This window comes from Zonotrichia leucophrys, chromosome 7 (assembly GCF_028769735.1).
Source record: "Zonotrichia leucophrys gambelii isolate GWCS_2022_RI chromosome 7, RI_Zleu_2.0, whole genome shotgun sequence".
Classification (NCBI taxonomy): domain Eukaryota; kingdom Metazoa; phylum Chordata; class Aves; order Passeriformes; family Passerellidae; genus Zonotrichia; species Zonotrichia leucophrys.
Genome location: NC_088177.1, coordinates 18,715,936 through 18,733,705, shown reverse-complemented (window position 1 = coordinate 18,733,705; position 17,770 = coordinate 18,715,936). Strand labels below are relative to the sequence as shown.

General features: G+C 40.2%; 1 protein-coding gene across 5 annotated transcripts in view; it reads right to left on the bottom strand.

Annotated features, from left to right (window-relative positions):
* Window positions 1-17,770, bottom strand: part of SPATS2L (spermatogenesis associated serine rich 2 like) — a 75,282-nt gene continuing 57,512 nt past the window's right edge. For all 5 annotated transcript variants that reach the window (XM_064717761.1, XM_064717758.1, XM_064717759.1 and 2 more), the window contains 5 exons: window positions 9,510-9,568; window positions 6,027-6,136; window positions 5,393-5,495; window positions 2,376-2,596; window positions 1-581 (listed from right to left, as the gene is read on the bottom strand). In XM_064717761.1, the coding sequence (XP_064573831.1) occupies window positions 186-581; window positions 2,376-2,596; window positions 5,393-5,495; window positions 6,027-6,136; window positions 9,510-9,568 (889 nt within the window). In that variant the 3' untranslated portion in view covers window positions 1-185. The remainder of the gene's footprint in view (window positions 582-2,375; window positions 2,597-5,392; window positions 5,496-6,026; window positions 6,137-9,509; window positions 9,569-17,770) is intronic.

The following is a 17,770-nucleotide window of genomic DNA, read 5'->3' as shown; positions in this document are numbered from 1 at the left end:
TTGGGGAAAGCCTTGAAAGTATGATTTAATTTTGATAATTAGTAGTAATAAAGATACCAACAAGTTTTAAGCAGCAAAAGATTTAAAAGACTACGTTCTGACTTATTTTCTTCACCAACAAGCTTTCCGAGCAACAAACTAAAATGAAGAGATTGAATTTCTCTGCCTGCCATCACTGTGACATTTTAAGCTACCAAAGTCACAGCTGGCACTGAAAGAACAGTGGCATCAGCAGAGACCTCCATCCTTGCAGGACATAAATTGCATTGTGACGCCCTGCCAGCGCTGCCTTGGAAAGGCCTGTGCTCTGCGGTGTCCGGTGTGTGGTGCTTCCGTCGGGACTTCTCCGAATGCGTCGCATTCTCTGTGGTCCTTGCAGTTGTAGACTGCTCTTGATTTTTCAGAGCTCCTTTATTTTTAGATCGAAAGCTGTTATGCTGCTGTCTTCTGTGTTCAGGCCTGGAACCACTCTTGGTATTTTGATCTGCCTCATTACTGGCACCTTGTGACTTATGAGATCCATTGAGCCGCATGTTTTGGTGCTGTGAGTTGAATCTCCGTCTCTGGCTAGAAGGCCCATTCTACCCAGAAAGAAATCAGATAACTGTTAGGTTGTCTGAATCCTTCCAACAAGCCAAGAAACACTGCAGTCAAAATTAACAGTGTTGCTGTTAGGAGGGAACAGGAGAGGGAGAACACTAAAAAGTTTTAGTTGTTACCAGAGTCTCTTTATAATACCTATAATCAGAACTATGAGTACCCCACTACATCTGAGTAGCCTGGAGATACAGATGGCAGGCTCGTCACTGATGCCAAATTAAAATCTGCCATGATTCAAGAGAATACAGAAAAGGGGATGAAATTCTAGACATCTCAACAGCAGCTGTTGAGAAAAGGGATCTGCAGGTTCTGGTCAAGAGAAGTTAAATATGAATCAGAAATGCCTTGGCAGCCAGGAGGGCCAAGCGTGTCCTGGGGGTCACCAGGCACAGCATCTCCAGCTGGGCAAGGGAGGGGATTGTCCTGCTCTGCTCTGCACTGGGGCAGCCTCATCTCAAGTGCTGGGGGCAATTCTGGGTGCCATGATATAGGAAAGACATGAAACTATTAGAGAGTGTCCAAAGGAGAGTCAGGAAGGTGGTGAAGGGCCTTGAGGAGAAGCCGTGTGAGGAGTGGCTGAGGTCACTTGGTCTGCTCAGCCTGGAGGAGACCTCACTGCAGTCACAGCTTCCTGTGAGGGAAAGAGGAGGGACAGGCACAGATCTCTGCTCCATAGTGACCAGTGACAGGACCAGAGGGAATGGCCTGAAGCTGGGTAAGGGGAGGTTTAGGTTGTGTATCAGGGAGAAGTTCTTTACCCAGAGGATGGTTGTGCACTGGAACAGGCTCTCCAGGAAAGGGGTCACAGCATCAACCCTGACAGAGCTCAGGAAGTGGTTGGACAATGCTGAGGCACATGGTGGGATTCTTGGGGTGTCTTGTGCAGGGCCAGGAGTGGGACTCAGGATACTCTGGGATTCTCTGAGCAGTTAAGAAGTACTGAAGAACTTAATACTGACTTTTTCCAAAATAATCACTATTGCTTTCCTAGTAAAGCATTGTACAAGTACTGCAGTATGACTGCAGGAAGAACAGACATGCCACATGTACACTGAAGTCAAGTGAAGAATCCTCATTCTGGAAGACACGTCCATTGTGATATTTTTGCTCAGAGGATGCTTTGATTCTTAGTGGGAAGTGGCTGAATTACTCTTATTTGCATGCCTGACAGGCCAGGTGATTCCATACATGCTCTGACATTATGCACTGTCTTACATTTCTCTCCAGGCATTTACTTGAGCCTAAAATCCCTACTAGGACGAAGTTCAGACCAACTTTAACAGCAGCTTTACCTAAGAACTATTACAACAAAATATAATTCATATATGAATCCTATATTTATAAAATAATACTACTAATATAGCAGAATACTATAACCTGTATTATAGAGCTTCTGAAATAATATGCTTTTAAGCCTGGCATTTAAGCAAAGATTCTGCTTTCAAAGTGTATGTAATAATTTGTCAAGGACTACATGTTTCTCCTCCATACCACTTAACTAAAATGAAGGGGTTTTCTTTTTCACTCTGTTACTGCCACTAGATACTTCTAAACAGACAGCTGTCTTGTCTTTACTCATATGCTATTTCTACTTTGTATGTTCACACTAACTTCAAAATGAAGCTGGAAAATATATGCTTACTATCTTCAAAAATTATTAATTGAATATAGACCACCAACCTCTATTTGATTTTGTATTAACAACTTTCAATGCTGTATTTTTCTGAAAGTTTTGAAGTAATTTAGTTCAGTTCATGGCTGATTTGACATGTTACCTGCTTATTTGTTGGGACTCCTTGAGAGGAAGATTCTGTAGGATTGGAAGAAGGATGACTTTGTACTTTACTGCTGGCTGTTTTATTATCAGAGTTCTTGGCATTACTAGAGGACTTTCGGTTGTGCGTATTTTGCTTGCCAGTTGTTGCATGTGAGGTCACTGAAGACAGCAGTAAACTACATGGTGTTCTTGAGGAATAGTTGTTCTTTGGGTGAGAAACTGTAAAAAAAAGGGATTATGTGTTATCGGTTACATGATCACCATCTAAACAGAAGGCTGTATTCTTACCCTGCTTACAGTTAATTTTGGAAGCACTGTTTCAGTCTCACTTTGAGTAATGAAGTAAGCTAACTTAAGCTAACCATTGAAGTAACTTGGCTGGAGTCAGGCTATAGTGTTCTACAACTCTAAGTCTGCCTCATTGCAAAGCATTTCAGGAGATAAAAGAGCCACTGTGGTGGCACTGCACTACAACTGGAAGAAGCCTGGCAGAAGGCCAGGCTTTTGCCATCCAAGAGAACTTGACTTATTCCTCTCTAAAGGAAATGGGTAAAAAAGATTCTTCTGTATCATGGGTATCTATAAAAAAACTGGAACTGAATGCAATGCACTAACCCCTTTTATGCAGACAACAGCAGTCTGCACCATCAGGAACCACTACTGAGCATCTCAGTATATTTCTACTCTCTACTTCTCAGTTTTTTGAGATTGCCTAATTTACTAAGCACTGTCATGTTTGGATATGAAATGCGCCCAAAATATCCTTGATTCCTCTCTGCATTTCTTCAAGCTGCCTTTGTGAAATGGCCCCCAAGCAGTCTTGAAGAGGATTCTGAGGCTAATGAAGTTCTTGATCTTAATTTGCTCTCCTGACTTTTCTGATTATGGAATTTTTCTGGTTCTTTCTGGTACAGATGACAAATTTGAGGCTCACTCCAGAGAGACACCTGTTGTTTTTATCTAAGAGGTATTTCTATTTTTTCCCTTCTAGTACAGAGAAATAAGATGAGGAATCATTTTAGTAACTAAGCATCATCTGTTAGGTTTTCTGAGGATCTTATTCACTTACACCAACAGCTACTTCTCCCACTAGGTGTCCTCTTCAGAAAAATAATGCAATGATCTGCACATTGAACTGAATTTTCTCTCCTGAATTCAGTGAGGCCAACCACCCCTGAATTCTATTAATTCTCTCTCATCTAAAACAGACTGCTGCACATGGAAGCCCATATAAAAATCCAGATGCTCATAATAAAAATCTATTTTTAACAAAAAAGATGTACAAGGAAAGGATACTAGGTGTTCTGATATATGTCAATCCAATTATTTTTGTTTCTTCCTGTCCTTCATTTTGAGTATATGCTGTCTATGATCTCTTCATGCTAGAACATTCCTTCCTTTGCACAAGTTCTGTAGGTTTGGTTATTGCTTTTGTTAAAGCCCTTAAGAGTGGCTGTTCTCAGCTACAGCCTTTGTATAATCTCTTGTTTGAGGAGTATTTGCAGCTTCTAACAGGGTATGGGTCTCATTGAGAGTTGATGCTAAGAGAAACGTCTTTTGTACTGAAAAGCTCTTGTCAAAAACACCAGTCATCACAAATTGCTCATCTAAGGTCACTGAGGGCAGGTATGAGCAAAGTTCTTCAGACACTCAGTGCACTATCAGTCATTTCTAGGATGACGCTGCTCCCCTGATAATAGCTGCTTTTCTGACTTCACTGACCTGATTTAAACAGGCTTGCATCAAACTATGCTTATGTAATGCTTTACTGAAATGAGGTATAAATAATTAACTTGCAGAATTAACTGCAGCTGCAAGTTATTCAGGAAAGTAGTTCAGTGAGTTTTAAAACATAGTCTATGGTTGTATCAATAGCAGCTGTGGTATTATTAGTCAGGATAATCTTTATGGAATTTTCAATCTCTTATGCTTCAGGCTATTAGGATCTATGAGGTGACTGTAAACAATTAGATGCATTACTGGGAAGTTTATGTCTTCCTGTGAAACATCCTGGGTTGGTTTCACTGAGAGACAGGATGTGGGGTTAGATGGAACTTCAAAGTGTTCTGCAAAAGCAATTCTTACGGTCTAATGAGTTAAACTGGTTATGCCTCCAAGCAGTCAGTTCTTTAGCTGTGCAATCAGAAGCTTGTATTGGCAGACTGTGTAGTACTTTCTCTGTTTTCTACTTTCAGGAACTACTTGAAAACATTCATTATTTTCCTTCTACCAAGATGCACTTGTTCAGTATTGTTTTACCAGTTTTCTCCTGAATGGAATAACAAAGGACATGGTAATGTACTGGGCAAAGCCTTATATAATTTACTTTGTTTTAGGGGGAAAAAAGCATGACAGAGACAAGAAATAGGCTCCTATTTTGCAACAGGGACATGATACTTGAAGGAAAAAATGTGAACCTGAATTTCCAAGCAGAAGGGCAGATGATTTAGAAAGAGAAGCCTGGAGAAAAAGAGGCTGAGGGGAGACCTCACTGCTCTCTACAAGTACCTAAAAGGAGGTTGTAGCAAGGTGGGATCAGTCCAACCTTAATGATTCTATGATTTGGGACTCTAGATGGCTCCTGAAAAACCCAGTGAATACTGTTAAAAAGCTGGGGAGTTACCTCTTAGCAGGAGAGATCTGAATTGGTCTTATGACATTATGCTCACACACAGAAGCTTCCAATTTACTATTTATTTATAAATTACTGAATTAGTTTATTCCCTAGAGTTGGGATCCTGTTTAGATTGAAAACTCCAACTGATCTGACTAATACCTAGACATCTCTGACAAAGATGGCACTGTGCACCTGCAGATGGAGCGTGCAGCCCAGGCACAGTGAATCTAACATGTTGCAAACTGCTGACTTGTGTGGGTTCAGCAGTCCTGCTGCATCCAGAGACACCACTCATAGCGGGCTTGCTGCACACTCACACACTGGCAGCACATGTGCTGTCAGCTCTGCTGAACAAATATACTCTGAGAAACTCAGTCAGAGGGATCATCAGCACTTACTTTCTCCACAGAGCTGAATCTGGGTCTTCAGCTGCTCTGTATCACAGGAAAATCGGGCAGACCTGCCCAGCTCTTCATCATATTTCCGCTCACTCACAAAGTGCTGCAAAAACAGACATGTTAACAGCGATTCACATTCTGAGCAAAAGACTGTATGGATGATAAAAGAACCAATCCATACTTAAGTTCACCTTAAGGCTGAATAATTCTTGACCCTGCCTTGTTCACAAGATCTCTGTGCAGAACCAAGTATTTTCCCATCCTCACCAAATTACATCTCCCAGCCCAGTGATGGGTGGATCACTCCCACACCTGGGAAGTAGAACTTCATTTCAGCAGAGAATGTATGTTTGATTACTGACGCTATCAGGTTTACTTGCTGAGTCTAAATGATACACAAACAACAAAACTCCCCACTGCTACACTTAGGAGGGGATAGCTTACACTTCTCTGATAGCATCTGCACACTGCTCAGAGGTGTTACAATGCTTTAAGAAGCTACACTTTCCCTATGGAAAGCTATTTACCCCTCATCCAATAGCAGGAATAAACAGCCTGGGCATGTTAATGTGACAACTCTTCCTTGGCATTTCTGCAAGTGGCTAAAACACCCAAGCAGAAGTGAATGCCTGACCTTAATTTCAGCCCTGAGTTCAGAGAGTTGTGCTTCAGCCATCTGACTGGCTAGGTCTGCCAGTCTCTTCAGCTCCTCTGCTTTCTTCTGCCGAGCAGTCAGGATTTCCACTGCCAAATACCAACAGTCAGTCATTAATGCTAGGAAGGTAAACTGCTCTGTAATTTATTAGTCTTTGGGCCTTAAGATGGTACATCCCATGTGAGACAAATACATGGACCATTGACTTCAACTGGACTTCCAATGTGATACTAGCACAGATTAAGTTGATTACACTGAACTGCCTGATTTTGAAGAAGATCTGAAAACAGGATAGTTGTCAGAAAATCAAAGTTAAAACTATCCTCTAACATTCAGATGAACAGGGGCAAAGACGTGCTGTTTTGAGTTTTCTAGTGTTTTATTTTGAAGCATAAAAACAGGGAGCCTTCCAGAGACATTGAAAGAAGCATTACATTGAGTCACCAGCCTGTTTCTGAAGACATGCTATATTTGATTTACAGAGGGGAATTTCACTTCCTCTGAAATAAACCTGTTCATATACAGTTTATGTTAAAGTCATTTGCATCACAATTTTGCTTTCGCATATAGAATATATGTATTTGCCATTTCAACAGCAAAGCAGCATTGAAGGCAAACAGTCTTTATGAAAAAAATACTAAATATTCATTACTGCCTGTCTTGTATATTCTATGCAAGCAAGGGGTGACTAGTTGTATTCTTATAGGGAAAGATGAATCATAAACCATGAAGCAATGGTCTAGTTGTACACAAGATAATATGACATTATAATTTTGGTGGAAATATATGCGAACTATTACCAAAATGGTGACTCAGAGAAAAAGCAACAAGTGATTAATTGGATGACAGAATCAGTACTTATGGGAGAGAGGAAACATCATCTAAATGTAAACCAGTAAGAATCATAGTCTTTTGTCTTGAACTTACACATACAGTCAGGTACTTAATGTAAATTATCCTAAGGACACAGACTCCATTACAGCAGTAGAAATTTTAGCTTCTTTGCCTTCTTTTGTCCACAAATTTCCACAGCACACTTGACAAGTCATGTAACTAGCCTATACTTTCTAATGCAGTTTTTAAAGGTGAGAAATAATGGTATTTCGTGGACAGTTTGTTCCTCAACCCATTATAATTTGTTTAATCAGATAACACCTTCTTTTGAAAGCATTGTAAAGTCAATAGTTTGGGCCAGAAGTGACCTTTAAAGGTCTCTAGTCCAACCCCCTGGCATCAGCAAGGACATCTTCAATAGATGGGGTTGCTCAGAGCTTGACCTTGAATGCTTCAAGGGATGAGGATCTCCTCTCCTCTGGGAAACCTGTTCCAATGTTTCACTGAGTACAACATGGTCCAGCAGGCACAGGGAGACACAGCTGCACCTGTACAGTATGTGGGAGCAAACAAACTGTGCAATTGTAGAGGAGTGTGTGTCACACGTGGCAGGGAAGGCAGAGGGTGGCTACACCTCCTTTAGCCCTGCTGGTAAATCTGTGCCTACATTATTACTTATGCCAAGAACTGCTGCTATCTTTCCAGCTGATCTTTTCTATTTCATTTTTTTACAATATGGTCTACAAGAGTGGGAAAATTTTACCACATTAAATGAACAGTTCACCAGGTGCTTACCTTGTCCAATAGTTCTGCTTTACTGCTTATTCTAGGTAATGCTAATACTGTTCCTCACCAAGATCAATATCCTCTCTTTGCTAAAGTGACTACCCAGACCATATGATCTCATCTCATACTGGCATTCTTTTCCATGAGATGCCAGCCAAATACCCATGTTTTAAAAAAACCCTGAAATTACCATATTTGGATTTTTTCCTAGTGTTTACAGCAAGAATAAGATCACCCACTGTAAAACAGTCCTTGAGTGCAGCAAAGAGCATGTTACAGTCCTGTAACAACTTTTTGCCTAAGTTTCTGAAGGCACTTTACAGCCTAGAGCAGCCTTGAGAGGCAGCAGAAACCACACTGCTGGATGCAGGTACTGGGCCATCAGCTGCCATGTGTGGAGCTGGCAGGGAAATGGACACAGAACAAACCACGTGCAAATGCAGCACTCTGTGTGCTGGTAGGTAGGAATTAGCTTTACTTTCTGCAAAAATTCCCATAACTGGACAAGATCAATGAAGGGGCCCAATAAAACCGTCAGCCATGGACAGTGATTTCCAAAATGTGGATTTGTTTGTGCAGTTAGGGCTTAAAACTGTGTCTGCTGATCAGTGGGAATGCTGCCATTGGTGTTTCTGGGAATGAGTGCATGTTCTGTAGCTGATTATGGCTACCTGGTATCTGGTAACCAAAGGTAACCAAAAACTGCAGATATATATTCCTCCACAAGTCCTTCCCAGAATAACACAAAGCTTCAAATTCACATCTCTTTCAAGTTCTTCCCAGCAAATTAGCAAATAAAATTAAAACAACAAACTTTGCAAATCTCTGCCATTGTAACTTTCTACCTTCTAGTTTCTACACATATACAGCTGCAAGAGACTTGGACAGCAACAGAGAATTTAGAGCATTTTTTTCAACAAATTTCAATTGTTATACTTCTGTAAACTAAGTGAGTTCTAAATGCAGATGAAGCATTCAAGAATGTTAAATGTATTTGTGACCCTGCTTGGAAGGACCTTAAATTCACAAATCAATAAAAGGATTGTATGCATTCCTATGGAGGACATTTTCATCTGCCAGGAAAAGTATCATTCTAATAAAGCTTTGGTTACTCTTCAATTTCTTGCTTAGCATTCTCTACTGAACCACGTCCTCCTGTATTTTCTGGAGGTAAATACAAACATTGTATCTTGGAGGGACCCTGAGACAGACATTGTGGCATCCTAATACAAGGCTCATCTTGCTTCCCCCCCTCTGCTACCAGAAAATATATACATAAAAATGCAAAAACCAAAGACAACATAAAAGCCTGGAATCAGATTGACTCCCACAGATTATTAAGAAAACAGACTGCAGTAAAGATCTGTTTTTTGATTTTTAAAAAAAATTCTAATTTATAAGTTTGATCACTATCCCTTAAAGCTATGCAAGGCAGCACAATAACCTACTCCCTAATTCCAGTATTCTAACTTATGTAGGTAATATAAGCAAGCGAAAAGTGATTGATAAATGGAAATAAAGTAATTGAATAGCCACAGAAATGAGAGAAAAAAAAAGAGTGGTCAAAAAGCTCTGATATGTAAGCAGAAGGAGTAAGTAATATAAATCTAACTCCGTATCACCTTTTGGTTTACCTTAATTTCATAATACTGAAATTTTGATGCACAATCCTCATAGAAACTACCCTAGCACATCAAAGCCTTATTTGACTACACATATAGAGTGAAAGATGATGGAATGCTGCTAACCAAATTAATGGATAATGTTATTTTCTGCCAAACAAAACAACTGTTTCAACAGTATTACAAAATTTCCCTGTGTATTTTTTTTTTTTTTACTTACTGGCTTCTTCTTTAACTTTATCAATTTCTGCCATTAATGACACTTCTTTGTCTACGATGCTAAAAAAGAAAAAAAAAAGAAAAAAAATTATTTAATTCATGCTAGAACTCCATCAAAATCAAAAGCTATAACTATACAGACTTCAGGCATTAATAATGGGCAGTTTTGAAATGAGTAAGACTTAAAAAATTGAAGCTGAAGAAATACCTAGGCAAGCCAGCTACAAAAAATGAGTGATAATGAGTGAGTGCTGCTTTACACAAACATCTCACTGGCCTTCCCACATATCTGCACAGATGTGGAAATCAGTCTCATTCAGCACAGCAATCCTCAAATGACTAAACAGTGTTTCCTAATTAAGCCAGATAGACCATTGCTGCTACCCAGATTAATACAGCTTAGGTGTCAGCATAAAACTAAGCATGAAAAAATTAAAGATGGCTGGAATGAGTTCCTTTTCTAGCTTAGAGATATTTTTGCAAAATATATCAGGGTAAACAAGAAAGTTGTTTATGATGTAAACAAGCATTGAACTATCTCCATAATAGAAGTCAGCTTCCTTGCCCCCTATTCCCTCCAGGACTGGGAAGGAGTTTTTCCACTTTTACCTGGCCTTCCTAAAAGAATTGTGTCCCTCTCCTTTTAAAAATGCCTGGTGTGCAATCCCTGACAGTGCCTATAAGCTGTCAGAGTGCAACTGATCAGGTAGGTCTGCTGAGAGAAGACAGGACATGTGCTAAGCTGGTCCCATTATGAACACAGTGACACTGTCCAGGGGAATAATGTTTCTGCAGAATGCCCTCCAGGGGACAGTGCTCTGGTGTGCAATTCTGTTTTCCTCTCACTAGGTTATTCTTAAAGTTAAGTTCACATTTAATAAACACCACCAATGTTAGTGTTTGTGTTTGCACAAGTGAGTAAATTCAAGCAGCTGAGGGGGAAATTGCAAAAAGTAGGTCGGACAGCAGGAGTGGATCTAGGCACGTACTCAAGGGAAGAGTGGGGCTCTCAACCCCATTAGTAAAATCAGACATTAGACATTAGTTTCTGGACCCAGTGAAGACACTGAGCTACATGTGAACAAGCTTCTACTGAAGGAAGATGGTATAGAAAACTTAAAACCAAAACATTTGTCTAGAACATCCTTAGCAAGAACGGGAAGACCCTGCAGAGTTCAGTGGGCCGTAAAGAGAGACAGAAACTTAGAGAAATATTCACAGGTGCTTAACTAAAGCAGGGAAAGACTGGTGAGCAGGCAGTGTGGGGAACACATGGCAAACACACAGCTGACAACCAAACATTCACCAGCTACAACATGTTCAAGTGCCATTCATCCTTCCTTGAAATCTTCCAACCAACCTCACACAGGAGGTTTGCAACAGAAGCTCTGCAGTCTTCTGTCCTTGAGTTTTCCCAGTCTACCATGCCCCCTGGAGAGGAGGAAACCTTTACACTGCCTCCCAGTAGCCAACAACAGGGACAGAAGAGGTTGGCTGATGGCAAAGATTGCAGCCAGCCAACACAAACTCAGTGTAACACATTTATTTTTGTTTCATACACAGAAACAAGACTAAAATGATTGTTTTAGCCTGCCAGATCAATTTAGTGTGACCTATCCACCAGAGGAAATAAAACAGCAGGGTTTTTTTACGGTAGAGCAAATCAGTTAAGAGGTAGTGACAATGGAAGGACACAATTGTTCCAGTTGGCACTCAACACTCTCCAGGCACAAGCATTAAGCTTGAATGCCAAATAAGCAGGTGATGACTCCAGCTTGCTAATCTAAATAGTCATAGCTTATCAGAATTAATCTATTTTCAATTAGCTTTTGTAACTACATGGTTTCATAAGCTTCCTTGACTTTCACAACAGGTGGCTGAAACGAGTCTTGTAAGTTACCTATTTCTATCCTCCCCAAAGAGAATCTAGTTATCTTTACTACTTTCTCTTAAATAAAAAAAAAAATAAAAAATTAAAGATTTTTACTTTTTCTGTCTCTGTTATTGAAGTGTCTCCCTAGTGCACTACACAGGTTATATAAACAAACTTTTGTCTGGAAAACACTCAAGGAACAAGGTCACAACAGCAGAGCTTATCAGAAGAGTGTTTTAGTGCAGCTCGTTCCAGGACTGTCCTCTCTGCATTCCAACAACAGCTCCTTAGTAAACTCGTGGCCCCTAACTTTTTATTCTGATGCCAAATAAAACCACTTTTAATACTAGAATGAAAACAAGGCCATAGCAGTTCCTCTATTTATCATATTTTATAGTTAAATCTTACCTGTTCCTAGACAATTTTCCACTCCTAATGTTTCATTTTGATCTCTGATGAACATTTTAGGAAAGCATTTGTATGTAGCAGTAGAGGACAGGACTGATAAATTTAAAGAACAATCACCTGAGTACTTTCTTTCTAGTTAAAAACTAAAACTGGAAAAAATTAAAGACTAATACAACAGAGAAACCGTTTGGTGCTTTTGTCGATGTAAGAAACTAAGTTTCTTTAACAGACAGATCTTGAAAAGGTTTTCCTTCCCTGAAGACAATGCAGCTGTACTAATTTACATCAGCAGAGGACATGCTCTCTCTCTTGGCTAAAGGAAAGGAACATTAATTTTCATCTGGAAGCATACAACCACATTTCTCAGCTTGGAAACCATAAACTGCCATGTGTCATATATGGGGAAAGTTAATGTTTCTTTAGAAATGTCGTAGGCCAACCAGCAACAGAAAATGCAAAACTGCCTCCAACAAGAATTTATCAAAGTTATAAACAAATGAAAACAACAGACAGAAAACTGGAAAAAAACCCTGGCCTGGGGGAAAAAGAAAAAGACAAAAGACAAATACAAAGAGAAATCTTAATGCTAACATATAGAAGGAGAAAGGACAAGAACAGTGTGGAAAAAATCAATGGATCACATCTTGTCTCTCATTCCTGCTAGTATCCCACACTGTTTTCATATGAAGGTCCGACAGTCAAACTGAACAGCTCCTCGGGAGTTCAAACATTTTTAATGCATTTTCTGGAATAAATACTGTACTCAGCTTTAATACAGTGACTGTGATTAGACCACAGCAAAAGCATTATTGAGACCTGCTTGAAGCTCAGCACAGCAATACCTCCCAGGAAAGCATTTTCTTTTAATGCTTCCTAGTGTCATTTGGCACTAAAATGTTGTATCAAGTTGGTACATTCCAGTGCACAGCCTGCAGCCATTGGTGTGCTGGGGAGAACTGGATACTGACTGCTACAGGAACTTTCTGCACAATCAGGTATGATCAGATTTGAGCTCTAGCAGAGCAAGAAACAGAATGCATTTCAGATCTAAAGACACCTGAGGGAAAAGATTCTGCTAATTCCTTCCTTTCCAGTTAGGTTGTTTCTCTTGGGTTTTCTATAGCTGTTTGGAACTGGGATTAAAACCATGAACATACTATTTTAGCTGATGTTCTGAAGAGTTCATAATCCTGTCAATTTTTTCTGATTACTCTGAGCACTAAAAATCTGAAAGGCATGGCTGAAGCCATGCCTTCTCCTTACCCTGAATATCAATATCAACACCTGAACATATTTCCACATACTATTTGGTGACAAACACACAACTCAGAACCACTTCTTACTTTGAATGTACCTGAATCCATGCCCTAATCATCAGTCCCCTGCTGCAGTAGACCAAACACTGGGACTCAATTCCTCCCTTCACCAATCAGATTCAAGACAGATCTGAATCAAGTGAGCCTTATCTCTATGACTCTAGGACTAATGATATAGAAAGACAAGAGTAACATTACTATCTCCTCCTTTTCTGCTCCTTTCACCACACCTGTCTCCTAAAAGGACTGATTCTTCCATTTCTTACCCCTCACGTTTTCAGGATCAGCACCATATCACTGTTCACCACAGGTGAGTATCTGCAGTTTGGAGCACAGGATTTAGCACTTTTGAGTTTCATATCCAGGTGAAATTTTGAACTGGGACTCAGGAAGGAGACAATTTTGTTGAGGGCAAAGCAGAGGCTTAATACAGAGGGCATGCAAATGAGACACAGCCAGAGCGTGTGCTGTAGAGCTACGAGATGCAGCAGGAGAGACAGCAGCTCTCTAGGAATCATTCTGCTGAATGGATTTTGAAGGCAAAACCAGAAGTGCCCTATTCCTGGTCAAATGAACAGTACTCATGCCTTGGCCTTACAGAGGCTGGCAGGGTTCACACTAGTGTACAATGGCAAAAGAGCTGCAAATGCCAAACTACAATGAGCTGCTGGGCACAGCAATGATAGGGGCAAATCATGCTGACAGCTGCCTCATTTCACAGTTTTGTACTCAGAATTCTGAATTTGTTCTGACATTAGTAAACAAAATAATCTTCCTCTAGTTTACAGCATGAAATCTAGTATTTGCACAGTGCTAAAGAAAAGATATTTTCAGCCAGCTGCAATACCCCCAAATTCCACTAAAATGATTAAAGTTATTAGTGCCTATTAAGAAAAGCTGCTTCAGATTGCCAGACAGGCTAATTTATAGTTTTACTGATGAGAATCATAAGGTTTCCAGATGACCAGAGTCTTCTCTTTCCTTCTGCCTCTTCTAGGCATTATGACAAACCTATTGTGCCTGAAGAGATGGGGAAATAAAAAGGCCAAGCTGACATGGAGGCAGAAATGCTGACACAGCTCTCAAAGGTAAGTCAGAGCTGCATGGCATAGAGATTACTCTTCAGCATAATTCAAATGAGTCCTTTCATAACCCTCTAAAACCCCTCAAAATGCCCATTTTCTCCTTGGGATGTTTAATAAGCTTTACTCCCCCTGAACCAGCTTTGTGACCAGTTTGAGAATGACTGTTCTTCTGGAGACTGAGGAACACAGTGTCAGCTCTGGTATCTGGAATAATTGCAGCAGGGCTCTTCATCCAGAAGGGGGAAGAGCCATTTTTCCTGGGCATCCTCTGGGGGCTGGTTCAGCTGGAGAGCTGCTGAACACTGAGGTACAATTTGAACCCTTTTTCACGAGGAAGGGAGTTAGATTAGTGAGACACTGTTTGAGCCTGACAGTTTATGCATCAACAAAAATACAACATACTCCAGTGATGTTGCTCTGTCAACGCCTTGGAACAGACCCCAGCAGCTCCTTGAAGCTGTGCTGATTGACAAGCTGCTGACAAGCCCAAGCAAGATTGAGGATGTTAGCACTGTTACTGTCTCTGAGGTATTTGAGCTGAGGTTACATGCAAATTCATGAGATGGTCCTGATAAGCTCTCCTTTAAGTATCATGCTTTTTTATTGCACATATTTCCCTTATAGCATGAACATATTTGACCCACAGGCAGTGTGAAAAGACAACTGATAAGAATCTCTAATCCAATTGTGTATTTCACAAAAGAATTCTGCACGTCAATCCAAAAACTAGAACTGTCCCTGTCAAACTTCTGGCACAAAGAGCTAGAATGATGTGATGAGAATGTAAATATAAAGCCCAATTACCGGTACTAGGTGATTATAAGTGTTACAGGATTACTGACTAGCCATGCTATTTTGTAATTGGAGAAATGATACTTCTAGTTTTCTTCATAGTAATAGGAGATATCTATTGTAGAAAATACCTTGTAGGAAAAGCTGGTACATTACATATTTTGCAATGTTTCAGTAGATTATATTCTTCCAGTATTAGCTCAATATTATGTAAATGTTCACACTGCTTGAAGGTTATTTGATTACCATATCAGCATATGCACAATGACTGCACAGCAAACCAGATTACATGAATTTTCATTCTGATCACTAGTACAGTCTGACAATAAGAATATAAACAAAAGACAGCATAAATCAATTTCACTGAAATTCTTCCCTCTACAGAGCACAATCTAGTAGAACTGAAAATGCCCAAAGGCTTTTAGTTATTCAAGTTCATTTTGTGTAATTTTTTATCTACCTTCGCTAATCCTGTTCTCCCTAGCAGCCAGCCAGCACAGTGTGATCTGGTAAATGTACCATAATTAAACGCCTATTTGTAATTTTCTTTTTAGATCTTTTTACAAACAATTAGAAAATTATTGCCTCATCACAAAAGCCTTTTTAAGCTAAAAACTGACATGGAAAACCTTTTCCTGAAAGAACATTTCTGAATTTTAGTTATTTAGAAATGAAGGCATCGTCTCACAATTTGGGAGTTTTAGTATGAGCTGCACCATGGCTTGTTAGCATCCCGCACATTTTTACACAAACTTGTAAAGTATTGATTTCTGATTTGAGTTTCAGTTCTGACCTGATTCCTGAGGTATCTGAATACCTTACTGGTTAAATATTTTAACCTAAACACACTTCAGCAAGGAGAAGACAGTTGTTGAGCTCCTGCTACAGAAAATAATTCACTTTCTCAAAAACACATTGGAAAGTTGCCTCAAAGGAAGGTCTGGCTTTTTGGTGCAATGTCAGTTGAAATTTTTCAAGATAATTATTCTCTTTTTGTGTTTAGTAAGCTAGATTTCTTATTAGTCTGACAACTGTGAGATCAGAAAGGAGACAGTCACCTATTACACGTACAAAATGACATGTACAAAATCAAGAGCGTACCTCACAGCCTCAAAACTTGTGTATGCTGTTTTACTGAGGATGACAAACACGCCTATGAATGACTGGGAGGGAAGAGGGCAGACACAGCACCATGAAATAGAGACAACAGCTAAGAAACAATGTAATCCACCTTTGAAGCTCACCTCTTTCATCCAGCTTCACAAACTTGTTAAAAAATACTGTGATGAAGTAAGTAATTGTAAAAGACAAAGGGGTCAGAAGGTATCTCATTGAAACATAACTCCCCCCAGCTCCAAGAACTCTGTCTGTTCTCTCCACTAATGCACAGCAAGGGTGATCCCAGGCTGCTGGAGGTCGTGAGAAGAGCGCCAACACAAGCCCCTCTCCCGGGGCTGCAGCTCTCCAGGCAGGTACCCAGCCTGGGGCCAGAGCTGTTGGATCAGGTTCTCCCAGACCACCCAGGCAGCAGGGCCTTGGTCAAAGCACTTATCTTTGGAAGTACCTGAAAACCCAGCGGGGCCAAGGAAACCGGAACACAAGGTGATTATTTTTATCTTCTCTGTGCTGACAAGGTTAAGGACTAGATCATGTGACTGATGGGCGAACAAACATCACAACAAACTGCAAGAGGGTTTGACCTGGACTTAAGAAGCAAAAGGACTACCTTTTGCTGGCTGTCAGACAGACAGAAACCTCAGAAGACTTGCCTGGAAATGGAGAGAAAAACAGCACAGAACTCTGTTCAGCGTAAAGCAATACCAGTCCTGGCCTTTCCAGCCATCTGCCCATCTCCAAACAACCACAGCACAAACAGGCAGCTCTCATCTGGTGCCACTGATTCTGGGCTAGGGGTGACACAAGACCATTATCTTTACAGTTTGCCAAGTAGGGGTATCAGAAAGGGGCAACAGTGTTCTCACTGTTCTGCAACTGAGCACTGGCACCACTGCTCCCTACCCCACACTGAGTCAGCACAGACACAACTATGTAAGTACAGAGATAATTCTGTTCTTTTAGATTACTTCTTCCCCCATTCAACCACTCCTCCGCTTTAAGTTAGAAAACAATATGAAAACTTCTTAATTTTCCCCAAACACACAGTACATGTTTTCTAATTGTTACCCTGAATCTATTTTATTTTTAAACTGTCAGTATTGCCAAACTCCATTTTCCCAGCACTATGTCAGAATCATTTTTTTATCTAGCCTGTAGTAAAGCTTTCAACTACTTTTTCTTCAGTCCAAAAACTCAGTTGTGTTGATTTTCATGCTCTCTACACAGCACTGGACATATCAATATATACAAAAGAGAAGAGAAGCTTGTATTTATGTGGTTCAGTTCTGCATGCAGCACAATTAAACCTGGTTCTTACTGTTTTCTATAGACCATTTGTGGCTGGCAGCAGACCATATGGGCAAGCAGCAGATGTTCCCTTTTAGTTTTCCATATGACTGTACGAATGCCCAATATGTGAAAATTATTTTCTGGCAAGAGGTGTTATGGGGAACTGTGGCTCCTTTTGTGCTCTACACATTTCACTCAGATTTCCTGGGGCTGTCCTTTTATCCCCAAGATGGTTATTCAGTCCCTTGGTGGAAAAGAAGTGAGAACACAGATAATGCATGCAGGTTTTAAGCTTGGCAAAAAATGTCTCAAGTGCACTCTACTGAGAGGAGAGTTCATTTAGCTTTTTTAACCTTCCCCTGCAAGTTAAGGACTATTTGGC